Below are 20,217 nucleotides of genomic sequence, written 5' to 3' on the forward strand. Positions count from 1 at the left end.
AATATAATATAATATAATATAATATAATATAATATAATATAATATAAACCCCTTATTAACTTTAAGTATTTATTTACATACGTAAAGTTACTGTAGCAACCAGAATCAATACAAAGTATTTGCATTTGTTAGGTAACTATTTGGTTTAGTTATTGCACAATAAAATTTTATAATAAAATTTGATTTTGTTTGACTAATTAAAATATTAAAACGACTAAGATTTTCAGTATCAGTAAAGTTTATCATCCGCTAATATACAGGATGGAAAAAATCAATAGGGCATGAAGGGAGACATAGCATATTTCGGAAGTCGCGGATCCGAGACGGACCTATTTCGGTTCTTCTGGATGGCCAATTAACTTCCGCGAGTTAAGAGTTATTACTGTTTATTTTTTAACAAGTAAAACACGTCATATTGAACCTTGTGCCGGAGAAGGATCGAAATGACATACTAATATCAAAATTCGATTTCATGGTAATCTCTAATCCTAAGACCCAATGATTATTGGAGAGATTTTATCCTTATCATTGATCCTTTGGATTAGTACGATAAAATAGTGAGTATTATTTATTTTAGAATTTTTAGTTAATTCGATTCCCACCTCAGGCAATCTTTTCAACTTATCTGTGAATACAGTTTTTCACATTAAGAAAAATAAAAGAATTTTTATTTACGAATAGAAATTTTTACTTTACGAGTCGATACTACCTCAGCTTGAGTTCAATTTTTTTTCCGTACTGGATCGGTTCTATTGCGCGAGTCGAGCCGCAGGAACACTAGCGTCATTTCACCATTTGTCAATTTAAATTCCCAGTTGACGCTTTAACTTTTTTCAATCTAACAAGTCTCGAATAGTTGCTATGTTTTTAATTGGTCCAAGTGACTTCCTAGGTTTTTGACGGGTCACGAAGCAAACTAAATGTGCCTTACTAGATTTTAAGGTTTCTAAATCTCTGGTAATTTGAGGGATTTTGTAGTGACTGTCTGCGGTTTGGTGAGTAATTAATTACTCTGGGAGTAGTATTCCGTCGATAAATTATTTCCAAAAATTATCCCTTACTAGGTTTTGCTCTGGGACAGCCGAGAACGTCCAGCAATCCTGCTGAACAGTAGATGTTTACTATAATATTTGTTATTTCTACTGATCTTTACAAATGTACCTTGTGAGACGCCCGCAGCGTCGGCGTCGCCGAGCGTTCCGGCGAGCCTGGCCTTCTCCAGGAATTGCGAGTTGAAACTTGCGGCTATGAACGGTTATCGATTAACGCTCGACACGCTCTCTGCGCTTGATTTTTGTATATTACGTAGACTTGTAGTTAGACATTATTAGACAATTGTTATAATAATAAATTACTACCTTTATTGATACATAAATAAAATTATACACTATAAGACCATTTCATTTACTCTACTAATTTACTGGACTTGTCAAATTTTTAATAATACCTTTTACGAGTATATGTAATTGCGCCGCCTCATCGGACTTCTAGCGGGTGCATAGGAAAGCATAGGTGACTTGAAACATTTCCTCGAGGTGCCACAGGCCTACAGTCAGCGAAGATGACCAATCGGAGACAGCGTCGCGGAGGGTCGCGCAGGCGCCGCCCTCCGTCCTCCCGACCCCCGTCGAGCTATATACGGAGCGCGGGCGCCGCGGCGCGCACTACGCCGGTGCATCCCTCCGCCGACGGCCCACGAGCGCGCGCCCGCGACGAACGAGTTCCGCATGGCGCGAGCCGTGGCGCGGCGCGGGATCCCGCGCGGCTGCACGTCGCGGCCCTTCGCCGCCGCCGCCGTGCTCGACGCGCTGCGCTGCTTCGACGACCGCCGCGTGAGTAGCCGCCGGCGTGCGGCGCCGGGCGCCGGCCCCGCCTCACGCCCGTCCGTCGCAGGTGTACGTGGAGCCCAGCGAGGGCCGCCTGGCCGCGGCGGGCGCCGACTCGCTGGCCGCCGTGGCCGTGCGCGCGCGCCTGGCGCCCAACCACCAGGCGCGCTCGGCGGCGCTGGCGCTGGCGCCGGGGACCAGCGCCGCGGCCTCCGCCGGCGCCTGGCTGCAGCTGCGCGCCGCCGCCGACCTCGCGCCGCACGACGAATTGCTGCTGTGGCCGGACGACGAACTGCTAGCGCGGCTGGCGATGCCCTTTCTTACCTTGACCAATGTTTTAGGTTGGTACCCGCTTCGTTCTTTTTTACCGTTTCCGATACCAAACCTACTCGGAAAGACGACCCTTTTAAGCGAAAAAGACAACATAACAGTTTTAGAAGACTCCTACTTTCGACTCCACCACACTAATTTCTTTACGTAAGCTCCATGTTTTTTTTATTGTCTTTTTTTATTAGTTAAGCATATTTCAATAATTTCTCCTAGGTATTAAACGTCCACTGTTTTTACTAAAGTGTTGTGTATAGCTATAATTGGATTGCAGGTTTATATTCATTAATGTAGAATAGTTTTGTTAATATATGTTCTGATCTGTAATCTGTTGCTGTACCTTATCCAATAAAAAAATATACAGTGTGGAAAAAATCAATGGTACATGAAGGAGAAGTACCTACCTTAAATGCTTAAGGTAGCTAATTTTACTTAATATTCTTTGATTTTTTTTTAATATGAATAACTGTATTCACAGATTTTTTTAATCTCGCCTGAGCCGCGAACCGAACAAACTAAAAATGCAATTAATAAACTTGCCCACGCAAACTTTTAGAAAAATATGTAAATGCAGTTATCCATATTAAGAAAAATGTTTTCTTGAAGTACCTAAAATTAACTATCTTAAGCATTTAATGTACTTCCCCTTTATGTCCCATGAATTTTTTCCACCCTGTGTATTAATGTATATTGACAAAACAATATAATATACATATATATCATTGTATTAGCAGCAGGTGAGCTCCTTGTGAAAGAGTTCAGGGTAGTGCTGCCACCTTACCTATTTCTGCCGCCAAGCAGTAATGTCATTGCTGTGTTCCGGTTTTGAAGGGTAAGGATACTCTGGTGAAATTACAGGCACATAGGACTTGTCAAGTCATGTCTCAAGGTGATGGGCGCAGTGGTAGTGGCCCTCAGATTTTGCAATTTAAAGCTCTAGTGGGTACGCTTGAAACAGTTTTCAATAGACTTCAAGTTTTCGCCACTTCAAGTTTTGGGTAGCAAAGAGAGGCCTGTGCTTTCGAAAGCGTTTTTGGAAACGACTCAAAAGCAAAATAAGATTTTAAATTATTTTCTAAACCTATGGAGACAAGTTTTTCTCTGTCCTCCGATAGGTGGGAAGACCGGGAATATTTTTCCCCATGCCTCCGATAACATGGCTTTTTATCACTTGAATAAACGGAGTCACTATTGTTTGTGTCTCTTCCTAAATCATTCGGGTCATCACAGGCTGGAATTATTCCAAATTTGAATAATGAGAACATTTCAGGGACCTGCTTGATCACCTTTGACATTGTTTTAGGGAGAATGAATGGTTAAAAAAATTCTAATATTGTCAATATTGTCCAAAATTGCAATATAAACGGTTGTCATTTACCATGAGCCTGACTGTTTCAGGAACATAATGAGCCTAACATATTGAATAAAAGACCAAAGCTGTGTGAAAACAACTTTACTTTATGGAACGCTAAAGCCGAAAGAAGCGTCGGCACACGTTACGTACAAAAAATGCCTGTTAAGAAACTAATAGCAAACATTTACAATTATATATTTGAAAAACTATTTAAAACTATAGGCGCTGTTACCTTTCTTTTCAGCTCCGCGGAAACAGCCAGGCAAGTTCATGACCAGGTCATGAAGTGTGGATTTCATGAGTGGACTTGATGGGTCCGGAATGATACAATTTCATTGAAATTCCTAAAATATTTGAATTTCGCTCGTTTCACACATAACGCTGATCTGTGCACAAGGCCAAAAGTGACACTTGATACAATTTTATTGAATTTCCTAAAATATTTGAATTTCGCTCGTTTCACTCATAACGCACATCTGTGCACAAGGCCAAGCGTGTCACTTAAGCTCAGGTCACACAGAGGCGGCCGCGGTAGCGTCACGGGCACGTGAATTTTTGTAATGTATTGTTGTATGGGATCTAAATTGTTTACTAAATACTCATTTCCTTAATATTATGCCATACTTAAAAAAAACTTGCTTAAACGTACACAGCTGGAAATTTGAAAAAATTGTTATGGGAAATTAAAGGTGTAATAGGTACTATGCAGAGTTGAACCACGAGCCAAAACCGTGCTCACCTGATACACACATGTTCGTTTTCGTCAATACGTTGTCCAACCTTTTCGTTACGTGTAGGTATTCGAAGCGCATAATAGGTCTTATTCAGAGTGGCGGCGGGTGCGCGTGCGGGTGCGCCTAAATCAAATGTACGTAGTCGCTCGTTGCGTTCAGTGGCCGCGCGCCCCAACGCTGTGTCGAAGCGGGTGAGGGCGCGGTTGCACGCGCGCAAATCTATTGGCTAAGTTCGCCCGTACCTTTCAGTGCTTGGTCTAGCGTCTACGATCTACCCGCTCGTAGCCGGTGCAGCACTGTGAAAGGGAAGACGCCAAGACCTCTCTGAATAAGCCCATAGGCGGCCCGACGACAGCTCAACGGGCTTCACGAATCCTCATTTGTTCCAGTAAGCGCAAACTCATCGACGGGCGGAGTTAGCTACGCTTGCCACTTGTGCCAGGCGCGCTTCGACCAGCCGCACCCGCTGAAGGTGCACCTGCTGCTCGGCTGCGAGCCGTACTGCCCACACGCCTTTTGGCGCCGCGTGCTACTCGCCGCCAACCCCCCGCCCGCCGCCGCGCCCCGGTCAGCCACGGCCCCGGCGGCACCGCCGCCCCCGCCAGGCGTCTCGCCCGCCGATCTGGAGGCGCTGGCCACGGCGTGGGGCCGCGTGCCCGCGGGTCACCTGTGCCTGTACTGCGGCAAGGTGTACTCGCGACGCTACGGGCTCAAGATCCACATCCGCACGCACACGGGCTACAAGCCGCTGCGCTGCCGCCACTGCGCGCGCCGTTTCGGCGACCCCAGCAACCTCAACAAGCACGTGCGCCTGCACGCCTCCGCGCCCTCGGCCGCCCCCTCCCGCTCCCCGCACAGGTGCGCGCGGCGCCCCCGCCGCCCCAAGCACCCCGCGCCCTCCCCGCCGCCCCCTGGCCCCTGACCGCAACGGGGACTTTGGGCCCTCGCGCACGGACTACTGCAAGGGCGCCTTTCAGTTTAGACGCTCTTAGAAGCGCTGCAGCCGCGCCACTACAAATTTTCATACATTTAGAAGCGCAGCGGTACAATTAGTCATCGAGTATATAGCCAGAAATGAAGACGAAATGTCATTTAGTTTGTTTGAAAACTATTATGCCAAATCATTACTGAGACAACTGCGCTCCGATTAGCCAGCTCGAATTCGAGACAATTGACGGGTGTCGTCAATTGTTTCATTTCAATAGACCAGTTTAACTTGAGCGTAGCAATAATGGACGAAAATTGAAAAATTACATATTTAATTACTGATTAAACGTGGTACAGTTTGTTTTGTAATTAGATGTTTTGCCGTTTTTCTCACACCACCCAATGGAATAGCCCCCATTGTTCTCTATTACAACACAGAATATTTTTGGAATATACGGAAACGTACACACAGGTCAGTCGCTGGCGCTGTACTAGTTGTTTTCTAAATTTGTGATTTCAGCACAAACGAGAGTTGATATTTAAAAGTGATATAAGGCCCATTTACCTGAGGAGTTGTCAAGGACGGAAGGCCCTTATTTTGTCTCTATTTCTGGTTATATATTCGACGCAATTAGTGAACTAAACATTCCTGTTGCGCCACAGTCGCGCCTCTGAAGCGTTTCTACAAGCGTCTAATTTGAAGGGGTTAACTAGGTCTAGGTGTAAATGTACATAGGCGTAAATTTATGTGATACAATGATTAATTCTTTTGTTTAATAAAAAGCACCTTAGAGATTATCGATTATGTAGTACAAAATAAAACGACTGTTGCAGTTTTTTTGTTTTATTACTTAGTCTTACGCTACTGGGGTCACTGCGCGGCCACCTTGGCGGCGATGCGCTTGTCGCGCTCCTCGGCGATGGTCAGGCGCACGCCCTTGCCGCGCGGCAGCGAGATGTACGCCTTCGTGCCCTTGCCGATGATGAACACGTTGTTCAGCCTGCACACACGACACTGCTTGACCGCCCAGCTTACACTAGACCCGTGCCCGGTTTGGTGTGCTTTATTTCATCCAAAGCCAAACCAAACTAAGTAAGCCTAAGGCCAATAAATTAGGACATTGAAACGAACTCACCTGGTAGCGAAGGTGTGTCCGGTGGAGTCCTTGACGTGGACGATGTCAAAGGATCCAGGATGTCGTTCGCGCGAGACGATAACGCCCACGCGCCCTAAATTTCTCCCGCCCGTGATCATGCACAGGTTACCCGACTCGAACTTGATGAAGTCCATGATCTTGCCTGATGCAATGTCCACTTGCACCGAATCATTCACCTTGATCAACGGGTCGGGGTATCTCAGCGTGCGCCCGTCGTGTGTGACTAAGAACGGCACATTCTTGGGACCTGTGGCCACGCGTCGCACCTTACACAGCTTGTACTGCAACACATACTCTTGTGTTAAAACTCTGCTTCCACACATTTACTTACATAGACCGAAAAAACAGAACGATTAATTGCGTCCCGGGTCTTGCCTAACTCCCATCTCTAGATTATGGTAAACATCACTTAAATAGACCAAAATTAGTCTTTTCTGGTTAGTAGTAGCAGAGTAGTAGTTGCTACATTAATACTTTTATTCATATATGATAGACAAGGGCTTGGCCACAATCGCGCTTGATGTTAAACAATGATGTGACTGATTTATTTATTTATTTATTCATACATTGCAAACTAACAGCTAAGTAGCCAAAGCGCTTACAAGTCATACAATTATTATGATAAGTATTACAATTCAAAAAATAGTTAACAGCAAATTATTCTAGTCCTTATTCTAACATGAGGTGATGAGGTATCCACATGCACAAAAATGCCTATTGATTTTCCATAGCCTTAAACATTGAGTATATAACCAGAAATAGAGACGAAATAAGGGTCATATATCCCTGGTAACACATTAGCGATATAGCTCATATAAAGATCAACTCTCGTTTGCACTGACATATAGGCAGGCCAACTACTGACCTGTGTGTATGTATGTATTATATATATTCTGTATTTATTGTAATAAAGATAATATCTCTGACAATGCCGTGCTGTTCTATTTGGTGGTGTGGGAAAAATACAAAACATCTAATTACAAAACAAATGGAATCACATTTCATCGGTTATTTAATAATAAATATGTCATTTTGCAATTTTCGTCCATTGTAGCAAAGCTCAAGTTAACTGGTTGATTTGAAGTGAAACAATTGACGACACCTGTCAATTGTTTCGAAATGGGGTAGCCAATCGGAGCGCAAATGTCACAGTAATGATAAGGCAGAATAATTTTCAAACAAATTAAATGACATTTCATTTCTATTTCTGGTTATATACTCGATGGCCTTAAATTAAACTTTTTGTGACACACAGTAGCATAGCCCATTCCTTTGCCTTACAGATTACATAGGCAGAAGTGCTTCTTGCGAATAGGTGATATGTCAATGACATGAGAATGGAGTGTTCCACGCTTCATAGTTGACCGTGAGCAAAATGAGGAAAGTTGAACAATAAATTTAAAAGTTAAGTATTTAAAAAGTACCTTGGCCTCCTCAGGTGTGATGCGATGAATAGTGAAGCGTCCCTTTACATCATAGATCAGCCGAAACAACTCATTTGTTTTCTCAATCGACACAACATCTGAAAGAAATAAAAACATAACAAACTTACAAATAATAGTTTCAGTAATTATTAGCACATTTTTATTTAATTGATGGCTGGAATTACCAACATTAACTTTAAGTATTGAGTAGGCACAATACAATTTAACTGGCTCTATGGCCAAATGGTTAGTAATATTTGAGAAATATTTGTATGGCCTACATTTATCTCGTAATATCATAAATAAAGAAATAAATAATGCACACATTGACAATGACAAATTATATCCAATGAGAGAAAGAAATGTAGGCCACACAAATATTTATCCAGGCCCGGGAATCGAACCCTTGACCTCTGTGTGGCAGACCAGCATGGTGATCATTCTGCCACCCAGGCAGTTTCTAGTGCATTACTCATTGTATAGCAGGAGCAGATACTATGAGTAATGCACACAGCATTAAAGAAAACAATTAAAACATAATCCTTTTTTATGCCAGTGATTTCTTTACTTTTAAAATATAGAACCTATAATATACATAAAAAAAAGAATATAATATAAATTAAAAGCAAAACATGTATTTTCACTTACAACAACTTATGTGGGATGTAACGATCTTAATTTTGTTTAGAGTGGTATAAATATTTACAATTAATTAATTGAACATGTTTAACTTTCATGACACTATTATACAACCACCTATCAGTAACAGCCTCTAAGTGTGAAATAATGATTACTACTGTATTGTAATTAATAAAATTTTAAATATCCCTGACTAGAAGTATATCAAATAGAACCTCGAAGAAGCACTAAAAAAATATTAGGTTGGTTTGAACCACACATGCCTGTTACTATTATTGTACCTGTTACTATCACATTAACTTAATATGCCTTACAAATCTGTGTAAAGCTAAATAGCTCAATTAAACTAACATTACTTTCACTCATATGTCTGGGTGCCTGCGGAATCTACTAACACCAAGCCTAGGCACCATTGATATAAATAAGTTACAATGCTCACCCATAAAACCAGCAGGGTAGGTGGGGTCGGTGCGCACTTTGCCGTCCACCTTGATTAGGCGCTGCTTCACGATTTTGAGCACCTCGTTACCGGTGAGCGCGTACTTGAGCCGGTTACGCAAAAAAATCACCAGCGGCAGACACTCGCGCAGCTTGTGCGGGCCTGTGCTCGGTCGCGGCGCATACACGCCGCCAAGCTTGTCTAGCATCCATGCCTTAGGCGCGTTCAGACGCTTCAAGTGCTTCTTTGGGCCGCGAGCCTGTACATAAACTTACATTTGAAAATCACCAGATATTTAAGCGCACGCTACATGCTATAGCTAGCGTGCTACGGAATAGCTTCCGCTAGCACTCATTTCTTCCTATTCACACAGCACAGCAGCCCTAATTTGTATTAATAGTACACTATAACTTAGACAAAATTTGATGTGTAAACTATATAACCAAAAACAAATTAAGGACCTATACACTTGATACAAAAATAAAAAGTGATTAATATTTTAAAGGGCATTCCCACAATAAATGTGCGACGCATAAACAATTTAAGTTTATTTACAAGACGATTTCTTTAGATTATTAATAACCTTTCGTAAAAACTCACCATGATGAGCACTAGAATTTGACAGAAAGAAAGACTTAGAAAACAAGCTGTCACTGTCACTGTCATTGAAATTTCTTAATATTACGTTCAAAAACGAGTTTTGAAGTATTGTTTAATTCTTAATGGTAAATTTTTCTTTCCCTTTGAAAATATTACGTTTCCTTTGTTGGAACTAGTGTTGAGTCATGGAAAAATCTCTATTTTGAAAAATAAAGTTTTTTTTATATCTTTTCTATATTTTTCCACATTTGCCAGTTGACATCTATCAAAAGTTGAAGATACTGACAAAAACCTTAGACTTTACAGCATATAAATCGGGAGGCGCTATGGCTATTAGCATTTCTTCTCGAACATAACTTTCTGCCACTTTGGGGGGGTGTACCACTAGCAAACAGGTGCATTCAAATGCAATATTTAGTTGTGTCACTATGATCCCACACAAACAAAAATCACAACACTAGCTTATTTCCACAAAACACAGTTAAAATACATATTCATGTCATGTCCGTACACAGAATAGGCCTATAAAAATAAATCGATTGTCATGAATATACTAGAGACGCACAGTTATCGACTACGCGACGGTATCGATATGTATTACGTACTGATTAATTACGTATATGTATAAAAAATGTAAATTCACCCTTGGCTAGACTGAATGTAGAGGATTTCTTTTTGCAATTTTGTGAGTAGTGTAACAGTGGTATTGTTTTACTTGAATTTACCAGAGGAGATTGCCCATTGACTTACCAATAAATGGATGACAATAAATACAATCCAAGGTCTAATCCAAAAACCGCGAAAAATATGTGGAGTTTTTCCGGCTTTTCGCATTCAGCGTTGGAGCCAATGACAAGCATAGTCGGAGTTAACCTATACAAACGTAGTGATATGTATAGAAATATAAAAAAAACTAAAACATTCAATTTAAATTGTAAAGTCATTGCAGTATAGCCTAATTTTGTTTGCCACAATTTAAAGGGCCAAAAATTATTCATATTCAGCTTCTACTGAAAATAACAAAATGCACCATATTTAGCAACTAGTGAAAACTACTTGAACACAAGACTGATGGAGTAGTCTTAATGTCAATATTAATTAATTTTATAGTATTATGTTGAATTTTATGCGAATTCACATCAAGTAATAAGAGTTGTGCAGATATATAGGTACATACAAATATTATAGATATGAAAATAGCTGTGTCTCTCTGTTGATAGTTCTGACGTGCTGTAAGAAATGTATCGACGTTTCGAATTTCTAGATTTCAACTAAACGTAAACTCAAAGTTTCATAGTCTCGGAAACCGATTTACAACAAAACTATTATGCTTTCAATGGATTTTGTTTGCTTATTAAAAAAAATTAAGTTATTTTGTTTTGTAATAATTCTAAAATAATCTAAAAAAATACATTTGGGCTTAAAAAAATTCGAGCAAATGTATTTTCGGACTTCTGATTGATAACTCCAAACGAATACAACAATATTTTGTTAGCTTTTTATTACTAACATTTAATAAAAAGTCATTTTAAAAATAAGATTAACATTAAATCAACTCTATAGTTTCTTTGTTCTAAATCTAAATATTTCAATCGCTTGTCGTTGGAAAATTGAAATTGACGTAACGGGTCTCTTTCTGTCTTTTGCGCATGTCTTGTGTAGGATAAGGACAGTTAGCTATTTGGTTATTTCGATTGCTTTTGTAATTTATGAGTATTGTATGTAAGTAATAATAATAACGCATACACTCAACATAGCCCAGCACTAGGGAAACCCTGTGTTGCGGGTGCCATGGACACACACATAGACAACCACAAATTATGTACTCGCATATGTACTTGTTATTTTTCTTTTTTCTAACAGTACGGCGTGATTTATGATGATTTATATTAAAACAATTACAATTTGTTTTCATTGTTTATAATGTATTACATTATTATTTATTATAAGGAGATTTATTATAAGAGAAATCAATTTGAATAAACTTCGTTACATAATCTATCGATAAAATATATAATAATCGGAGCTAAAGAGCACGTTCGCTTCTCTGTAACGATAAAACAGCGTTCATGAAGTATTGCTTTTATTTTATTTGGGATATTATGGTCAAGTTAACCTGCCTGCAATCACACTATTTACGTGTAAGTATGATGAAAAAACTATTATTATTATTGTTAGCACATGTGCCTATTCAACATTAGTGCATATCTGACTATAGGGACATACCTACAATTTATTCGTGCTAATGTTTGGATGAGACGTATTAAACTCATATTTGACAAGAAATTATGTAAATTGATAAACTGTCCAGTGCAGCAATTTTGTCAAGTTGGAAGATACTAATGGCCCTTGCCCTTGCAAAAGTTTCGCCAAACCCAAAGACGTGCCAAAGCCCGTTGCACTTGTTGTTTAAACTGAGATGAAATCACAGACAAAAAATTTAAACAAAGGTGATGCCATTACAAAAAATGTTCCACGAATAGTGAAACAGTGAAAAGGGCTGAAAATTAATGATAGATGTGTTATATTTTTTAAATGGTGTGCATGTACAAACAAAATATTATCAAATCATATTATTTATTTAAAACACCATATTTAATAAGATAATCTCAAAAAAATGTTTCTCGTGCATAGATTTTTATCCTATTGGCAATATTTCGGGGATGAACAATCTTTGCCTGTCCTTAGGGTTTATTCGATATTTTATTTTGATTTGTTATTTATAAACACAAATACATACTTATACTGTAAAAGTGTGAATAATTGATTGCTACAATACTATTACTTTAATAATTTAATAATTTATTAAATCAAATATATTTTATTGAGAATAATAAATTGGACAATAGTAAAATAGTGTTAAATTATAATGAACTGAAAATGAAAAGTCAGTTTTTGGTCAATAGGGTTGGATAACGGGTCAAGTCGTCGCGTTGTATCCCCACCAGTGAATCGCCGCGATTTTCTTCGTTCGGTTTCTGACGGCTGACGTCGTTATAGAATGTGTTGCTTGCTGTGTATGCGTCGTTTTGTTGAGTTTTTGTTTTTTAATTGTTTAGTTTTCGTTTTGTGTTATTTTTTTTGTTAAGTTTTGGTTTTACTCTGTTGTTACGTTTGTGTTTGTTTGCGTTCGTGTGAACATAACTACAATGGAGGCTGAACCAGGTCCTTCAACAAAAAAGACACTCTTTCACCGTAGAAAAAAGACCAGTATGTTTATAACACAAAATGTTTCTAAACAGTTTAGTGAATTTTTCAACCCAAAAGGGTATTATTTAATTATAATTTATTAGTCAGAATACAGTGAAACCTGTTAATAAACGAACGTGGAAAAAATGTTTATGGTCTATGAGACTCATCACTTTGACAGTGACAGTTGTTTATTTACATCTTTTACATTCGACTATTATCTCAGAGTTTAGTTAACATTTCTCACAGTAGATGTATTGTCTTAGTATTACAGGATTACCATAAATATTCAATAAAAATCATGCATTTTTTGTCTGTAGTTGACTGTCACTGTCACTAATTAAGGAACGTCATAGGGTTTCGCTCTGGACCTTTTGGAGGGAAAAGCATTGACTTACAAATAAATGGACGACGGGTCTAATACAAAAACCACGAAAAAAATGTCCCAAGTCAACCTATTAGAAATTTAAATTGTAATGTCATCGCAGTATAGCGCTGTCAGTAGAACAAATGAAGACTAAAGCGGAGTGTCGCGCTCTGTATACGATTTTAGCGCCTTACAAGTGCGGACACTTTTTAGCGCGGACCCGACGTCCATATAATTGTAAGTCAATGGGGAAAAGTGTCGTTTTTATTTTGACTTTCAATTATTTTGTGTAATCTAGTTTAAAGTGGAATAGGATAGTGCTATCGTGCCTTAATCGAAGATTAAAACGCGAAATTATACGAATCTCGAACTAAAATACCCTTATCGGCCCGTTCTAAGGAATCCCGAGTCAATCCAAGCACGCCGCCTCAAATTGCCTATCCTCTTTGTGGCGGCCATATTTACAGAAACATAATTCAACTTCATGTACCAAAAAAGGATAATGTACCAAGACTTGGCTGTATGGTGTAAAACCTTTGCCTTTTCCTTATGGAAAGAAGAAAAAAAAAAGGAACGTCATAGGAATACTTACGTCAAAAAGAAAAAAAAAAAAAGGAACGTCATAGGAATACTTACGTCAAATGTTTTTAAATATTTTCAATGTAATCGATACAAAAGTTGAAGTTGAATGTAATCGATAAATTTATTCAATGTGATCTTTGTGATAAAACAGAAAACTAGTAATTTATGTAAAAAAAGAATGTAATTCCATCCTTGGCTTGATTGAATGTAGCAGAGATTTTTTTGGAAGTTTGTATGTTGCAAGACGACATATTTCATGGAGCACTTGACGCAGTAAATTCGATAATGCAAATGAAAAAACATCATCATTTTTATGCGATGGTTGTTTTGTGCCCTTATGCACCTTGACAGAGGGGATTGCCTATCAATGACGCCACCGTTCCTTTATGCTCTTAGCCTTAGACTATTTTATTTTTTTCCATCCTCTAAGCCAAAAACGATGAGGCCAATTCATAGATATAGGATAAAATGGGGAGATATGTCATGACGGCTTAGAGGATGATGACGGTATGTAAGTTGAGTTACCGATGTTGCCGATTTTTAGCTTGTGAGCACGGATTTATATATTTCATAAACAAGTCCGTGCTTGTGGGCAATTCAAACTTGACGTTCTATTATCTACTACCATCACTTAACGATTTTGATTGGTTAGAGCGTAAAACATTAAAACGACATAACACAATTTTTAATTTGAACACAATTTATTAAACTTATAGTCTGTCTTTTTTGAAGACGGAGTAAAGTGACAGTTCATTGTGCAAAACTGTTACCTGATTTGATGTGATTTCAATCAATAAATATTCTATCGACTATCGACTGAATATTGGTCACGCCCAAGGAATAAATAGGCGAGCTTATTTCATTTGAGTCATCCTTGACCCATTATTCACCCAATTACACTTCACAAATTCATTTCAATTCTCAACTTTTGTAAGTTCATACAAACGTACCCTATTATTTAGAACTGTGTTTATAAAAAATAAATAAAACAAAGAGGAGACATATTTTAAAGTTTTTCATTTTAATTCAATGTTGATAATCAAATCTGGCTATTCTTATTAAAATGTATATGAATAAAAATTGATCTCGATAGTAGTAGGCCTACTGTCAAATTAGGATAAAAAAGGCAATAACGCAATTAGTAATTGTTAGAACGTCGTAACATTCAGAATTTATCGAGTTCTTAGGTTTTCGCGATTGTTACACATAGGAAATGAAACTATTTTTCCGGATTTAAATCGCGTATATTTGTTTTTTCAAACAAACCGACGTTTCGGGCCCTTTACAGGTCCCATGGTCACGGTTGACTGAGGTGGTACAGTCTTCAACCAGTTATCCACCATATAACCAGACTGGTTATATGGTGGAGGTATTGCAATACTACGGGTCGTATTCCAGAACTCAACTCAATGCTCAAGTCAGGATCTGAGTATGATTTTAAGCACTGGAGATACGACTCTAATGGCAGGAACTTAAGTATGATTTCGAGTGCTTTAAACCATACTCAAATCCTGACTTGAGCATTGAATAGAGTTCTAGAATACGACCCTACAAATGTCATTTTATTCCGTCTTCAAAAAAGACCTTAGACTATTTTCCATCCTCTAAGAAAAATACAGACTATACTGTCACATATTGCTTCCTGGAGCTGTCAAAGGCGTTTGAGCTTGTGAACTACGACCTGTTATGGGACAAACTAGGACGCACGGATGTGCCGGCGGAATGCATACATTTGCTTAAATATTGGTACAATAACCAAATAAATCAGGTGAGATGGGTAGGCAAGGTATCCGATGATTACCGACTCGATTGCGGTGTGAGGCAGGGGGGGCTTACGTCACCATTGCTTTTCAATCTTTACATTAATCAGCTTCTGGATGAACTCGGCAGCATGCATGTTGGTTGCTTCATTGATGATATATGCGTCAATTATATCGGTTATGCTGATGACATGGAGCTGCTGGCGCCGTCTATTAATGCGCTCAGGAAATTGCTCAAAGTGTGTGAGAGGTATGCAGCCAAGCATGGGCTGAAGTACAACTAAAAAAAAAGTGAACTGCTTGTTGTAAAGGCAGGTAAATGCTATCCAGATGTTGTATCATCGTTAACGCTTGCGTGTCACGCCTCTTAATAGAATAGGTTTAGATATCTTGGTCACGTTATTACTGACAGCATGAAAGATGATCTAGATGTTGAGAGGGAGCGCAGAGCGCTGGCTGTGAGAGGAAACATTAGCCCGTAGATTCACTCGTTGTACAAAACAGGTGAAAGTTACGCTTTTTAAAGCTTTTTTTTGTCAGTCAATGTATTCGAGTAGTCTATGGGTTAGATATACACAGCTTACATACAACTCAATACGAATACAATACAATAACATCTTCAGGATGCTGTTGGGACTGCCACGGCACTGCAGTGCATCAGTGCATCATTGCAGGGCATGTTTGCTGAAGCGCGAACAGATGACTTTTATGCCATTAGGCGTAAAAAAGTGTCGTCTCTGCTAAAGCGAGTGCGTGACAGTGGCAATGGCATCCTGAGGATGTTTGCCCATCGTTTTGACTGTACAATTTTAAAGTTTTGGGTAAACATTACAATTGGTCAAATTAAGTAATAATTGTACATTTTCCAAATTTTAATATATACATTTTCTGTCAATATCTCAAAATTCAATGTAATCATACTAACATAGTTCTAACGTTTTCTTTTGTAACTAACACCATTATCTTATGGGCTATGACCTGAAATAAATGATTTATTATTATTATTAAGATTTATATTGCAATATTTCAGCATTTTTCTGTCATACGATACAAGATCGAAACCTTTGGACAGATCGAGGAAACAAGCATACTCGTAGATTGGCGTCTTCCAGGAGGTATAACACTGAAACAGCGAAACTGGAAGGGTCAAACCTCGTAACTTAGATTTTCAACTAAGATTTAATGACAAAATTGTAAACACAGACGCAGGAGTTGCTAAAATATTTGAATTTTTTTTTACTGACATTCCACTTTTGACTACTAAGTCGTTAAATTCATCTCCCACCGCCGCTGAATCCTTACTAAAAGAAAATAATGCAGCTAGTATCACTAATTTAAGGTTCCGTCATGTATTTCCAAACGATATTGTTAAAGCCTTTAAGTCTATACACATAAAAAATACTGCTGATCTTAATGGTCTTTCAGTCAGAGTAATTAGTTCTATAGTTGATTGTATTGCGCCTTATTTAGCATGTGTCTTTAATAAATGTGTTGATGATGGTGTCTTTCCTGACCTCATGAAGCAAAGTAAAGTTATTCTACTTTTCAAATCTGGTAGTATTTCTGACCCCACCAATTTCAGACCTATATCAATACTACCAACTCTCAGTAAAATACTTGAAAAAATTATTCTAAATCAGATGTGTGCACATTTTTATAGTAATAAGTTAATGTCTCCTAAACAATTTGGTTTCACTCGGGGTCGCTCTACAACCCACGCCGGTGTCGAGTTGATTAATCATATATTTGATGCATGGGAAGTCTCACATGATGCTATTGGTGTATTCTGTGACCTTTCCAAAGCTTTTGATTGTGTGCACCATGATACACTGGTCAGGAAACTTCGCCATTATGGTGTGGCGGGACGTGATCTCGACCTTCTTAAATCATATTTGCGTGGTAGGGTACAGAGGGTCGATGTTAACGGTACGAGATCGTCAGGATCTGCAATTAGCATGGGTGTCCCTCAAGGTTCAATTCTAGGCCCATTTTTATTTTTAGTTTATATTAATAACTTACCTAGCCTTATGGAGGGTATAAAACATGAGATAGTATTGTTTGCTGATGATACTTCCTTATTATTTAAAGTTAAAAGGCACCAATGTTCCTACGACGATGTGAACAATGCTATATCTAAAGTAGTTGATTGGTTTGCTGTTAATAACCTACTTCTTAATGAGAAAAAAACAAATCGTGTGAAATTTACATTACCCAATGTTAGAGAGACGGTTACAAACATTGTAGTTAGAAACGAAAAATTGAATCTTGTGGATACAGTTGTATTTCTAGGTATAACGTTATACTATTATTTATTTATACCATATTTATTTATACTATATTGTATTGTTATGTGTTGTTCATATTTATTCATAGTTTAGCCCATCGGCGAAAGGTCGCGGGTCTGTCGGTTTTTTACAGATTATACTACGGAGAGTGTGCCCATGAGCTCCACCAGCTCATTCCATCCGCCCCCTTTTACCATCGGACATCTAGACGAACGGCGGGATATCACCCTCACCTGGTTGATATTCCTTTAAGACGTACTAAGCGCTTTTCGTCATCTTTTATAATGCGCACAGCCCGTGACTGGAATTCCCTGCCTGCGTCTATTTTTCCGAGTACATACAACCCGAATATTTTCAAGGTGCGATTGAATAGGCATCTTCTGGGCGAGCTCGTACCAACGTAGACCTCATCTTTGCTCTAGGGCTAGGTAGTGGTCAAGAGTACGTCCATTATTATTTAAAAAAAAAAAAAAAAAAAAAAAAAACATTATTTTGAATTTGAATTTGAATTTGAAATGTAAGTACTCAGGTAGACTATAGTTATACACGGACTTTGCTAAGGCTTTTGATAGAGTTGACCACGAGATACTTTGTAGCAAGGCATATATCATCTAGGTATTCATGGCTTACCTTTGCACTGGCTTAAATCTTATTTGAATAGACGGTCTCAGATTGTTGCCATACATGACTATGACTCTATTTCTTTTGACTGTACGTCAGGTATTCCACAAGTTTCTAAATTAGGCCCTCTATTGTTTACATTGTTTATAAATGACCTTATTAACTCTGTTAACTCTAGTTGCCTCGCTTATGCTGATGACATAAAATATATATTCCTTAATATATACGGTAAATGACTGTATCAACCTACATGTTGAAGTAGACTGGCTCTACTATTGGTGTATGAAAAATAAGATGTCCTTAAATATAGAAAAATGCCACATTATTACATTTACTAAAAATAAATTATATATTCAGTACGAGTATATCATAAATCATCAATCAAGGAGAATGTTTCATAAGAGGGGCCCTCTTATGGAGCACTGTATGCCGCCTCTTTGAGTCCCAGCAGTGACTTGTTCGCCAAGGTAGTTGAGCGTGACTTTTCTGTTCTCCAGGTAGCTGCATATTATTCTGAAGACCCAATCGTCCGGTTTCCCCTCCTCGATTCCACTGACAATTGTAGGCCACCATGCCCCATCAAACGCCCATTCAATGTGCAATGCTATAAGCGCCACTAATTTCTTCCGTTTGAGGCCATCCCGGTTATATGTAATCGCGTCATATAGAGAGTCCTCTGTGCTTCTCTTTAGCATGAATCCATATTGTCGGTAGCTTATTCCGCCATTCGTGAACAGCTCCCAGGATAGTGGGTTAAAAATGAGCTTCCCCAAGACTTTCCCCATTAGGGCGCGTTCCCACCATGGCATGACGACAGATTGTCGTGCAGTTACGGTGTCGTGGCTTATAAATTTAAATGAAGTTGTTCACATATAGCACGACACGATTAACTGTTGCTCACGATTTTTTATCGTTACAACAACAAACTGTCGTCATAGTGAGAACAGCTATAACGACAGTCGTCAGACGATAAAAAAACGCCACGATAAAAACGCGACGACAGATTGTCGCAGCTCCAATTGTCGTCACGTTTTATTGATCGCTGTCCGCACGTATACTGCTCCCTGCCCTCCCCTCTCGTACCCCGCGCCCTCTGCTCGCTTTGCAGTAGCGTTGGGTCCGTAGCCAGAGATGGGCAAACGCCCGGGTTTTAACCCGGCACTTTGTTAACACTGTTTAAATTGATTTAAAACCCGAAATAGAGGGCAAAAACTATTTACGTCTAAATATTTGTTGTGAATTGAGTTTTGTTCAAACTTAATTACACATATTATTACAAAATATTTGTTGCTTTATTATCAGGACAGTTCGATTTACCTTTCTGTTGAATAGATTCGCTTGAAAAGTTCATCAATAAAGAGTAGTATGGAATTATTTATTTCGGACCATGATCCATAATAATGTTAGTAATACAGTAAATTTTACTTGCGTGCTATGGCTAGTCATTCATTTTATTTAAGAGCCATGCTCTTGTCGGTGTAGCCTCCTCCACTCCTCACGGTCCATAGCCAACTCCTTGACCTCCCTGTAACTGCTCACATTAACCTTTCTTTTTATTTGGTCACAGAATGCCATTCTCGGTCTTCCTCTCTGTCTCCTTCCTTCCATCTTTCCCTCAACAACAACCGTCAATAGTTCGTCGTTGCGCAACAAATGTCCAAACATTTTTCCCCTCCTATTCTCTATCGTCTCCGTCAGGCCTCTCCGTTCCCCAATCCTCTCCTATGGTTAGTAGAATACAAAATTATACAAAATTACTTAATTAATTATAAAGTGATACAAAAAATCGTTAGATCGTATGCACTTCAATCAATCATCATTGAGAATCCACAGGATTTACAGGTGGTGGGTATTATGTGGATATGCCTCTTCTTCGTGTAATAAAAAAATTGAAATTTGTTACAAGTTATTGTATATTATGTTGTTAGTGTTTGACCATTAGATGTTTTGGAGGGAAAAGTGTCGTTTTTATTTTGACTTTCAATT

General features: G+C 38.8%; 2 protein-coding genes across 2 annotated transcripts; one reads left to right on the top strand and one right to left on the bottom strand.

The window, feature by feature from the left end:
• The first annotated feature begins 1,727 nt into the window (after positions 1-1,727).
• On the top strand, positions 1,728-5,163 carry LOC113236967 (zinc finger protein 628). The gene is made up of 3 exons (XM_026473197.1): positions 1,728-1,832; positions 1,894-2,167; positions 4,631-5,163. The coding sequence occupies exons 1-3, from the start codon at positions 1,728-1,730 to the stop codon at positions 5,161-5,163; spliced, it is 912 nt and encodes a 303-aa protein (XP_026328982.1).
• Positions 5,164-5,996: 833 nt separating this feature from the next.
• LOC113236503 (40S ribosomal protein S4) lies at positions 5,997-9,465 on the bottom strand. Its single transcript, XM_026472609.1, has 5 exons — positions 9,428-9,465; positions 8,828-9,086; positions 7,750-7,847; positions 6,305-6,606; positions 5,997-6,169 (listed from the first exon to the last, which is right to left on the bottom strand). The coding sequence occupies exons 1-5, from the start codon at positions 9,428-9,430 to the stop codon at positions 6,040-6,042; spliced, it is 792 nt and encodes a 263-aa protein (XP_026328394.1). The 5' UTR covers positions 9,431-9,465; the 3' UTR covers positions 5,997-6,039.
• Between the last annotated feature and the right edge of the window lie 10,752 nt (positions 9,466-20,217).

This window comes from Hyposmocoma kahamanoa, unplaced genomic scaffold (genome assembly GCF_003589595.1).
Source record: "Hyposmocoma kahamanoa isolate Upper Pololo Valley unplaced genomic scaffold, ASM358959v1 92, whole genome shotgun sequence".
NCBI classification, from domain to species: domain Eukaryota; kingdom Metazoa; phylum Arthropoda; class Insecta; order Lepidoptera; family Cosmopterigidae; genus Hyposmocoma; species Hyposmocoma kahamanoa.